At 39.8% G+C, this 12,410-nt stretch overlaps 1 protein-coding gene across 1 annotated transcript in view; it reads right to left on the bottom strand.

Annotated features, from left to right (window-relative positions):
• Positions 1-315: 315 nt before the first annotated feature.
• Positions 316-12,410, bottom strand: part of ADAMTS12 (ADAM metallopeptidase with thrombospondin type 1 motif 12) — a 329,970-nt gene continuing 317,875 nt past the window's right edge. Inside the window, exon 24 of the mRNA XM_079144478.1 lies at positions 316-4,130. Within this exon, the coding sequence (XP_079000604.1) occupies positions 3,952-4,130 (179 nt within the window). The 3' untranslated portion in view covers positions 316-3,951. The remainder of the gene's footprint in view (positions 4,131-12,410) is intronic.

Genomic DNA, 12,410 nt, shown 5'->3' with positions numbered 1-12,410 from the left:
GATTGGGAGAGTAGGTTATTCTCCGAACTGCACGTCTGAATACGTTGGATTCAGTATTATGGGGAACTTTAGGTATTCTTCAGATTGTCATAGGAAAGATTGTCAGTTGTTGCACATTCATGAGATGAGACCTAAGTCCTACTTCGCCTGGGCTATGACTCATCTGGTAATGCACTTATTAAGGGGTGTGGTAGGAGAACTTGTGAAAGGAGTGTGGAAGGAAGAAATTGATAGCATCCTCCTCTAGGTTGCTAAGCTCCAAGATGGGTGGCAGGAGTCTTGCAGCGGGGAAAATGAACGCCATGGAAACATCAATGAGTTAGACCATTTATTGATACCACACAAAGGAAGGCTAGGATTACAGTCTTACTTTACGTACTGAGGCATCCACCAAGGTACCCCTTAAGGAGGCCGGGACAGAGGGCTGGTGAAGCAGCATAGAGACCCGGGTGGGCAACGGGTTGGGTCATGTGTGTCATATGACTGCTTTGAAGAATAATGACAGGTCGAAATGTGCTTTCTCATCCTATTGAAATGACTTAATAATACTCAAATTAGCAATATAAACAGCAAGAAATATACTGGCTAGGTCACAGCACCAGGAAGTTCATGTCGTGTGGTCTCTCTCTAGAAAGTGAATCACTGTGGATTGAGCACCAGATATGCTCTCCCAGAGCTTCATCCTAAAGTCACGAAGGATAAAGCCGATACCTATACTCTCTGGGGTAGCACTGTATTACTTTCAGAGTTTGGAGGATTATAATCAATTCCATGGTTGGAAATTATATGATCCCTCAGATTGTTTTCAGGTACTTGACAAAATGTGCCCAAAACCACTCCGTTGACTGTCAGAGAGCATCTGTTAGTGCTGACTTGGCTACATCAGGAGATGGGATGACAGCGTGCTCTTGTTAAAGAAAATCTATCAAAAACACAGCATCCCTTCATGAGGAGGGAAATCCTTGTACCAGGAAGTGATTTTCTGATTTAAGAAAGTACTCACTATTAAGTTTCTTAGAATATTGTTCTTTCATGGTGTACTTATATTTTGGTGTTCAAGAATTAAATTAACCCACAACTTTTTAGAGAAGAGCTAACTCTACCACTGTGAAAGGCAATGTAAACCAAACTGGGTCATAGAACCTTAACATATTTAAGCACCGGGCCCTGTGGTGGCCCTTTCTGGTTCATGGTAGATATGTATCCAGTGTCTCTTGGTATATTTCTCACCTGCTTAACCAAGGTGAAAAGAAAGAAAGATCCAGATGAAGTAAACGAATGATTCTGCTTCGTGTTGGCTCCTATGAGTATCAAAGAAATGAAAGCACCATCTAAGTTCTTGACTTCAGAGTCTTCCTGTTGGTCTTAGGCCTCTCTGCTATATTGCAAGCACCAGGATCTGCCTGCAGATCCCCTATAACTGACCACTCATTGCCGAGTAGTTGAGAATAACTCATATGGCAAACACATAAGATGAATGACACACAAACATCCCACAACACTGTCTCAGTACAGGAAGTGAATGTCCAAGACTCATGACCAGGGGCCAAATTTCTGCCCTTGAGAAACTGAAGAAAGATCTAGACAGAGCACCTGGCCAGACACCCCTCCCCAAACATGTCTACCATCTTGTCCACCATGTGGATCATAAAGGACACGGTCCTTTTTTTTTTGTTTTGGGAAATCTGGCCTAGTTTGGTTTGATGAAGTCAGTAGGAATCTGGGTTTGTTCCTGAGGTTTACAAACTTTGTCATACCCAGGTCTCTGAGGACATACATTTGACCCTATATGATTACAGTACCTGGTTAAGTTAAATCAATATGTCTTACTAAATTAATCCCTCTGAAAACCTGCAACACAATTCAAGGACAGTTTTTGTGAATTGTCTTATTAGGAAAAATCAGATTCTCCTCTACTCAAATCATTAACGGTTTAAGTGTCTTCTCTCTGAACTGTTATTTCACCAGAGATAGTCATCGACCAGCAATGTTTAAAATGTTTAAAAGACAGAGAATATAAGAATGTAATAATCATCTAGAAATAAATTCCTTAACTTTAGGCAAACATTTTTACTTTCCTCCTGTTTCTATTCTATCCTGAATTTCATCCCAAGCCTAGTGTTTCATTTTCCACAGGAATTTAACAGAATAATATACAGCAATGTCTTGAAGAAAACTAAAAAGCAAATATGATAAACTGTGAAGTTCATGATCTCTAGGCAATAGAATTGGCATTGACCAGCAACACCCATTCCACACTTAACAGAAGATGTCCATGTGGAAGTCTCATATACGCCTATCCATTTGTACTATTTATTCATATTAGTTCTGCCACCATGTAGATATTAGCACCATTTTTCAATAGCACCATTCTGCTGAATGGACAGGTAACTAAAAAGAGATAGGGGACAACTATGCTTCATGATTAAAATTAAATGTATCTGTGCATGAGTCTAAAAATATGCTGCCCGTTCATGAAGGTCATACCTCCTCCCCATAGCAAGAATTGGTTCTGAGGTCTTCTTTCCTTGGTGCTTACCCCCTTCCTTCTCCACATTCCGTCCTGAAAGGATCTCCCTTAGAAATTGGTTTACCTGGAAATTTGGTCTGGATTCAAGAGCACAGCCTACTTGTCTTCTGATCACCTGATGGGAGGTAGGAACATCCAGAATAAGAACTTTTATTTAAGTGTTTTGGACTCTCCTGTCATGCCCCTACCCACAAGGCAAATTATAGTATTTTCAATTCTATCTCTTTTGGGGGAATTGCTGAGGTTCAAATCCAGGACCTCCTGCATGCTAAGCATATGCTCTGCCACCGAGTAATGTCCCTAGTAGTAAACTAATGGGTATACTGAGGGACAGATAATCGCTACCTCACTTTGAACAGTTTTTCCCGTTAGACCATATGTTTGTACTAATTTTTTGTACTTAGTACAATTTACTTGTTTTTTTGAAATATCTTAATTCAGGGTTCCATTTCCTGCCCTGGGGAAGTCGAGGGTAGGTGGCAGCCACAGCCCAGGTTGTATGGTCTTTGTACACAACATGATAGTGGGCCCAGAGCTTGTGACACAGGCAGGCACCGGGAAGGAGGAAAACGAGGCAGGGAGCCTCACCTGCCATTGTGTGAGGGAATGGCCACATGCCAGGAGAGCGGGAAGAAGAAAGGGCTCACCTTTCTTTTGCTAGAAAGAGATGGATGTCAGTTCATTGGCTTTTAAAGATTTTGCATAGAAATTGTCCTCAAGCTGGGAAAGTGTTCTGTGTAGCCAGCTTAAATTCCCTGGGCTGCAGCAGATATCTGTATCCTCTTGGTCTAGAGTCTCAGGGCTGGCACGGGACACTAAACATCCTAGCTGTGGAGCCCTGCAGGGATCGAGGGGTAGACAGAGGGATGCCATCAGCACTCTCTCCTGCCCTCAGGGACACTGGGTGAGGAATGCTGCCCTCTGCCTGGTTGCATGAAAAGAATGCTCCTAAAAGTGCCCCAGGACCTTTAAAAGCAGCTGCCCCAGGCAGGTGGGGAAAAGAATGTATTCATCAAGGTGAATAAAAGAGTATTTTTTCCCTGGGCAAGTGTGGCTCTTTTTCCTGACATTTTGAGGTAGTCTGGGAAAGACCTAGTCTGTTTTCATCTTTAAGGGGGAAAAGACATCATTTCACAGACCTGCCTAATCTGTCACCTTTCACAGGAGCTGATTCCAGGTGGTGTGGGGGTTCTCCTGGATATTTCACCTTCCTATCAAGGAGCACCAAGGATGAAAGACCCAGGCTTCCTGAGAGGGACATTTTGTGGCTGGAAGAAGACAATAGATTTTGTTTCGTTATAACCCAAAGTTGAACCTGAAATATGTAAAGCAAAACCTCAGTGAAGTGACCCTCAGGGTCCAAACATGTCCTGGTCAGCAGGTTGCTGCAGTCTAGGGTGGAGGGTGGCTTCCTTCAGGACTTAGAGTGCTTTGGGGTTTTTGAGTGACTGTTGCTTTCTTTGTCTTTGGGTGTGGACGATGTGTGGTTGGGAACATGAGAAGCAGCACTGGACCCTTATGCTGGGCACAGAACATTTCTTCATGACCTTTAGTGTCTGGCAGAAACTAGTTGACAGTCTGTCACTGGTGCAAAGTAAATCTATGAGAGGAGAAAAAAAAAAAAAAAGAAAGAAATTAGAAGATCATCCTCTGTAAGTGAATGAGCACAACCTCTATTAATGTTAAGCTTTATGTCTACCAAGAAAGGATCTGTAGCTATTTAAAACAATAGGTTCAATGATCATTTATTTTTTTTTTCTTTTCCTTATTTGTTATTGGTGCATTATAAGGAATAGTGGAATTTGTTGCTACATATTTGTTCATGCACATGATATAACAACATAATTTGGTCAATATTATTCCTCAGTATTTCCCCTTTTCCTCCTCTCATCTCTCCCTGTGGTCTCTTAAATCTACTATCCTGGTCTTTCTTTTCTTTTCATGACATTCCTTCTCCTTTTCTTTCCCTTTATCCTGTCTACCTTCCACAAATGAAAGAAAACATACAACTTTTGACTTTCTGAGTTTGGCTTATTTCACTTAACATTACTATCTCATGTTTCATTCATTTTCCTGCAAATGACATAATTTCATTCTTAATGGTTGAATAAAACTCTGTCGTGTCTATATAACACATTTTCTTTAGCCATTTGTCTGCTGACAGACACCTAGCCCGGTTCCTGGTTCGACTATTGTGAATTGTGCCACTATATTCACATGGGTGGGCGTGTATCACTATATTATGATGACTTTACTCTTTAGAGTAGATACTGAGGATTGGTATAGCTGGGTCACTAGAAGTAGTGGTTTCATTCTTAGGTTTTTGAGGAAACTCCATTTTGATTCCATAGTGGTTGCATTAATTTACAATACCACCAATTTTTTCCCATCTTCTCCAGCATTTATTGTTGTTTGTATTCTTGATCATTGCCATTTTGATTGGAGTGAGATGAAGTCCCAGTGTAGAATTGATTTACAGTTCCCTAATTCCTAAGATGTTGAACATTTTCATATATTTGTTGGCTATTGGTACTTCTTCTTTTGAGAAGTGTCTATTTAGTTTGCCCATTTATTAATTGGGTTATTTGGGGGTGTGGGTCTCTCCTCCTTCACATTCTTAATTATTTCTTTTGTTGTGTAGTTTTTTTTTTAATTTGATGCCATCCCACTTATTAATTCTTGATATCAATTCCTGAGCTTTAGGAGTCCTTTTGAGGAAGCCATGCCTGAGCTTGTAGGTTGGGGCGTTAATGATATGCTTTCTTTGAAGAGATGCAAAGTTTTTGATCTAATTCCTAGGTCTTAGATACATTTTGAGTTGATCTAGTGCAGAGTGAGAGATAGGGATCTAATTTCATTCTTCTAGATACAGATAACCATTTTTTCAGTACCTTATTCTTTGCTGTTAAAAATCTGTCCTTTCTTCAGCATGTTTGTTAATGGTTATTTTTCCTTTATAATTTCTGATTTTATTAATTTGAGTTTTCTCTGCTTTTGTGTTGGCAGTTTGGCTAAGAGTTTGTCTATCTTGCTTATATTTTCAAAAAACCAGCTCATTTCATTGATGCTTTATTCTTTAAACATTGTTCTCTATTTCATTACTTTTTTCTCTGATTTTAATTAATTAATTAATTAATTGATTAATTTACTTATTTGGTACTGGGGATTGAATCCAGGATGTTTTACCATTGAGCTCTACCCCAGCCCTTTTTAATTTTTATTTTTGAGACAAAGTCTCACTAAGTTGCTTAGAGCCTCGCTAAATTGCTGAGGCTGGCCTCAAACTTGTGATTCTCCTGTCTCAGCCTCCCAAGTAGCTGGGACTAAAGGTGTGTGCCACCATACCTGGCTCTTGACTATGATTTTAATTATTTTCTTCCTTTTACTGGTTTTGGAATTAATTTGTTCTTATTTTTCTAGGGCCTTGAAATATTTCACTCTTAGAACTTCCTTCATAGTATTGCAGAGGTTCTGTGCTATTGCATCAGCATCCTCATTTCATTCTAAAAATTTTTTAAATTAATTTCCTGATTTCTTCTATCATCCATTTATAATTCAATCTCCATGGGTCTATATAATTACTGATTTTTAATTTCTAATTTTATTCCATTATGTTTAGGTAAGATGAAAGAATTATATAGATTTTTTTATTTGCTAAGAGTTGCTTTATGGCCTAATACATGATCTATTTTAGAGAAGGTTTCATAAGTAGCTGCAAAGAAAGTAAATCCAGCTATTGTTGGAGGAAATACTCAATATATGTCTGTTAGTCCATTTGATTTGTAATATGTTTTAGGTCTGAAGAAACTTTACTGAGATTATCTCTAGATGACCTATCTATTTGTGAGAGAGGTGTGATGAAATCACCAAAATTATTGCAATGAGTGTATCTGAATATTTAAGTCAAATAGTGTCTGTCTTGTCTTATATAATTAGGTACACCAATATTTGGGGTATAAATATACATTATTGTTATATCTTCTTGTTGGATTGCTCCATTTACCAGTAAAAAGAGACCTTCTTTGTCTTTTCTGATTAATTTTGGTTTGAAATCTGCTGTGTTGTACATGAGAGTAGCTACCCCTGATTGTTTATTTGCATGCTATATCAATGTCCACCCTTTCAATTTTAGTCTGTATTTATGCCTATCTTTGCCTATAAGGTGAGCTTCTTGAAAACAACATATAGTTATGTCTTATTTTTTAATCCATTCTGCTGGTCTATGTATTTTAATTGGAGAGTTGAAACCAATCACAATCAGTGCTGGTATAGAGAGATAATTATTAATTTCTGCCATTTTGCTTTATTTCTGCTGTTTAATTTGGTCCTGTTTCGCATTTGCTTGATTATTCTTCAAATGTGATTTTCCCATTTGTGAGCTCTGGAGTTGTTTTTGATTTTTCTGTGAGAAGTGTATAAGTATTTTCTGTATTGCTGGCTTAGTAGTTACGAATTCATCCTTACTCAATTTTAATTTATAACCTATAGTGACTTCCTTTGTAAATTCAGTTGTTTTTCTGTGTTTTCTTGGAATTCATTGATCATTTGTAGGATAATTCTTTTGAACCCTTTACCTGGTATTTTATCCACTTCAGTATCTTTGGTGTCAGTTGCTGGTGAATTATGAATGGTAGGAGGTGTCATGTTACCTTGTTTTCCATATTTCTTGTATTGCCGTCTCTTGGCAAAGTGTTCCAAAATATCAGGTTGTTGTGAACTTTTTAATGTATTTCCAATTGGGTTTTGTAGTATAATTTCCCTGCTAGTTCTTTAGGGATGATTAGCATATTTGATACAATGTGTATTGTGTCAGAGCTTGAGGATCCCATTTTCCCTGTAGGTCTCAAAAGAGTGGGGTCCTTCTTTGCAGATACAGAATTTGTGCAGTATACAGTAGGGCATGTGTGGCACAACCTCTAGAATTGCTTTTCTTTGTTTGATAACTCTATATATTTCAAAAGGGTATGGGAAAAACCTAGATTGAGAACTTTCATAGGTGTGGTGTCTACCGTCTTTGTGTTAATTCTGTTTTTGCTGTAAGAGTGGATGTCTATGAGTGGGATCTGATCATTTGGTTTGGAGTTTTTCTCCTCCATTAATGGTAGTAAACTATCATCAAAGTTTGAGCAAAATTAGTTTGTGTGTGGAGCAAGGTGTGCTGTCTCTTTGCCAGGTTTTGGTTGTAACTCACCAGCAGAACTTACAATGAACTCACAGTGTCCTAGAACATTCCCAGAACCTCACAGAAAAGACAGAAACAAACCAAAGCAACAATGGCAGTGAATAATAGCATTAAAATACTCAGTGCCTGCTATGTCATCTACGACACTAATTAACACAAACACAGGAATGGTGGGGTCTGAAATTGTCAACAGCAACAAACAGTGTTGGTGAACAAGATTAAAGTAAAGAGCAGACGTTGACTCTACCTTCCACTGTATTAATAACCACAACAACATGAATTGTGGAAGCAGGAATTACATAAACCAAATAATTTTAAAAGATAGTAAAAACACAATTTATTGAGCAAAAAGGAACTGTGATAGGTAAAAGAAAATTTAGACTATTCAAAATGTGAACAGAGAGAAAGCGCTGTTGCTACTGCTGCCACCGAATTGACTCCAATGTACTCTTTCTTTTTCTTTTAGTGTCAGGGATTGAACCCAGGGGTGTTTACCACTGAGCCACATCCTCAACCCTTTTTAAAAATATTTTATTTAGAGACAGGGTCTCGTTGAGTTGCTGAGGGCCTCACTAAGTTGCTGAGGCCGGCTATGAATTTGTGATTCTCCTGCCTCAGCCTCCTGAGCCCCTGGGATTAGAGGCATGAGTCACTGTGCCTAGCTCAGTGTACTCTTTATTACCCTTTGTTCAATGTACTGGAATTTCTGTGCTTCTAAGAGTCTCTGACTGTTCCATACTGAATTTCAGTGAATTCCTGTTTTCACCCACCTCACTGAGAAGCAGTACTCCTACGGCTTAAAACCTGAGCCACAGAGCAACTGAAAATGCAGCCTTCCTCTAATGTGCCATCTTGAATCTTGTCCTCCGTGAACACTTATTAGGTATTAGACACTGAAGTGTTTGTGTTAAACTGTCACGATTCATCATTCCTGTGTAGTAGTGTCATCAATTCCCACCATGCCATGATTACCTGGTGGGTGGAGAATAGTTCCCCACTACCTGACTGCGGGTTCAGCTCTATGACTTGTTTTGGACAAGGGGCTGTTAGTATCCATAATCCCTGTAGGGCCTTAGAATGTGCAGGATGATAGGCCTATCCTAATGAGCTTTGACCACCACCACAATGAATCTGGATTCAACTGTCACCATAAAGAATCTTGACCAAAGGATGTGAGACACATGGAATAAACCTAGACTCAATCAAAAGCGTATAGCCACTGTCAATCAAAGCCTGTCTAGATCAGTTGAACCTTATCTGACCTACATATGTAGTACAAAAAATATATATTATTATTTTTTTTTCCAGTGCTAGGGATTTGAACCTAAGCCTCATGCATACTAGGCAGGTGCTCTACCTCTGTGCAAAATCTCCAGAATTTTTTCTTTTATTTTGAGGAAGGGTCTCACTAATTTGCTCAGGCTGACCTCACACTTGTGATGATCCCGAGTAGCTGGGATTACAGGTATGGACCACCATGCCCAGCCATGACTGTAGTTTGAACTCTGGAGAAAAGGAGTGGTTTCCTATGTAGTATTGTTATGGCACTAGTTGAATGCAGCATTTTATATGCATCCCTGCATGGAATCCTCACAGCAGTATGAGCAGGTAAATATTCTTCCTTTTTGACAAATAAGAAAAGTAAGGTCTAGAGTAGTTAAGAATTTGTACAACGTAATTCAATTGATAAGTTGTGGTCAGATCAGAACATAGCTGTTTCAACTCTAGAGCTCATGCTTTTATCAACCATACTAGTCATCAACCAAGCCATCAACCAGTCAGCCAACTAACCCTGCTCCCTGAGCACAGCTCAGTAGAGTAAAGCAAACATATATATAAAGTGTGGTCTCTCCCCTCCACAGTTGTACAGTGTAAATGAAAGCAAGAGACCTGCACAAGTACTTCCCACAGTCAGTGTGCAATTAGTTATTCAAGAACTCAAGTTCCTTGTTCTTGTTCTTCTTTAACTAGCTCTGGGCAAGTACATCCCTTAATGTTCTTGATCTTGCTTTCTTCATACACGAATCAAGGAATTTGAGTACACTGCTCCGGGACTGCTCATACACAGTGATTCTTCAAATGGTATTTCCAATGCCCTGGACCACATTCTACTTGGTCTAGAAGGAATTCAATAATGCCCAAATCATAGCTTTTTCTTTATAGAAAGTGAAATTGCTTCAAACTCCACTTAAGTGCCTCTTAGAACTCTGGTTGAATTTCCTTTTTCTTTGAGAGAGAAAAGAACGACTTCACAAATTGCCTAGGCCATTGTCCTTTGTATACAGAAGGGTCAGTAAGTAAAACTGAAGTAATATCTTCTGGACTCCAAACCTGTGATTTATGCCTCTCTAAATTTTATCACCTTTAGATCAAGAGGGCAAATATGCTTTTGTTCACCTTAGAAACTCACCATTTCTTTGAATGTACCCTGTTTTTTTTTTGTATGTGTAAAGAAATTAATGTCATCTGTTAGCTGCCAGAATCCCATTTTTCATGCAAAGTTTTAGGCAAACTTAGAAGTAGGTAGCATATAGTAATCCTAGAACCCCAAACTTCAGGCATTATTGTTGATTCTTTTCTTCTTCAGGCCTCTTCTTTAAGCCTATTATTTTAAAAAAATCAGCATCTCCTAAAATCCCAAAGGAAATTTTCTTACATGCTCTGCAGTTTCAGAGAGTACAGTTTTGACTAGGCATTCCTAGTGTGAAACGTTCCTTTGAGCTCTTCATCTCCCATGTCCCCACCAGAGCAGTGGTCATTCATGGGGCATGGATCATGTATCATGTTGGGCTTCTGTTCAGAACAAGAACAGGCTTCCTCCCTAGGCTTCTGTCTTTGAACAGGGCCCAGCATTGGAAACTTAGGTGTCACATGCCTACCCCAGTTTCTTAGCCAGCCTCTCCTGAAGCCCCTGTGGACAGTGGATAGAGAAGGAAGCTGTGGCATAACTGTTTGCCTCACATTCTCCCTACCTTGGATTACGTGAGTATTCTGGGCTGTACAAAGAAGGGGGAAAGACACAGAAAGTATGAAGGCGTCAGTTTGCATCCACACTCTACACCAAGATAATTTGGATATGCTGGCTCACGTGGATGTCTTGTCTCAATCTCCAAACCTGGGTACTGTTTGCCGAAACATGGCACCACACTATGTCTGGGACTGTTATTGAGTGCGGTGTGAGATTTTCCTGTTGAGGCCTAAGCTCTTTTTGAGGGGGAGTCTGCTATTATAAGAAGGGCCTGTAGGAGGCCCTCAGAGTCTCTAACCCTGTTGTGTGTTGAACTGTGTCCTCTGAAGTTGAAGTGTCCTTCAAACTTGAAGACCTAATGTTGGTACCTGTCAGTGTGACCTGATTTGGAGGTAGGACTTGGTGGGTAGAAGGATGTAAATGAAAATGAGGTCGTTCTGGAGAAGGGTGAACCCTTAATGCAGCGTGAGTGGTGTTGTCCTTGTTAGAAGAAAAGAGACAGAGAAAAAACACACACGGAGGAGAAAGCCATGTTAAGACACAAACACAGAGAAGGAAGATGACTTTGTGATAATGGAGGCATAGATTTAATTGGTCATGAGCCAAGGAAGTCACGGATTGCTAGACATTGCAACTATGATAGAACGAATTTTGTTATTTTAAACCACTCGGTTTATGATAGTTTGCTATGGTAACCCTAGGAAAAATAAATAAATTAATGTATCCTCTTGACAATAATACCACAGCAACATAGGCCACCATTTAACAAGCATTTCCCACGTACTAGACAATGTGCTTGATATAGACTCTACCATTGGATCCTCAGAGAAATTTACTTGTAGGTATATCTATCCTCCTTTTAAAAACAAGTGTTCCAGAGATACTTAGCCACTGTCCCAACACCACAGCTGGTATGCAGATAGATGGTGATGCTGAAATTTGAATGCTGTCTCAGTGCCTCTAAAGCTTTGCCTGCAGGAGAATGACTCTCTTGTACTGGAGACGAGGAGGATGGACAGGTCCTCCCTGCCCAGAATAGCTTGATTTGTTCGACATAGGAGGCCCCCTTGTCTGATTGCATCAACACCTAAACTTCTGAAAGAGTCTCAGCTAAGCCTGTTGCTGTGGCCTGATCTTAGGAACCATGAGCTCACAGGCCCAACTTCCAAAGATCCTCAGAGCCCCCGGAAATAGGCTGGATCCTGGCACCCCACTGTTTGAGACTGGGAACCAGATGGAAGAGTGGAGGACAGTGGTGGCCTATATTAGTAGTTTGTGTTCCAGGCCTTTGTTTAACAACTCATTTAGACAAGACTGTGCGTCCAACATCATGGTAGGGCTTAATTACACCCATTTTCCTTAGATTGTAAAACAATGGAGGCTTGTTGTGTTCATCAGCTAACTGGATCCCAGCCCTGGAGTGACACAATGCTTATAATTAGGGGCAACATGGAGATGAGATCCCAATTTTTCTCTGCTTGTTCAACAGAAACCAGACATGGAAAATTTAAAGGAACAGTGATTTGCTTGTTCCCCCTGCTGTCCTCTCTAAGTTGAAGGGGATAATATGTTGTCTATGAAAGAAAGCTGAAAGGCAGCTTCAATGCTCTTGACAAATACAATTCATAACACTTAGAGCTCTTTGAGGTCAGGAACGGTGTCCTGCCCGTTGTGTCCTCAGGTTTTAGCATGTTCCGAGACTTATCTTGTGTTCAACAATGTTTGTTGAA

The sequence above is a fragment of the Sciurus vulgaris genome (genome assembly GCF_902686455.1).
Source record: "Sciurus vulgaris genome assembly, chromosome: 6".
Taxonomy (NCBI): Eukaryota; Metazoa; Chordata; class Mammalia; order Rodentia; family Sciuridae; genus Sciurus; species Sciurus vulgaris.
The sequence above is the reverse complement of the archived record's forward strand: the minus strand, read 5'-3'. Positions and strand labels throughout refer to the sequence as shown.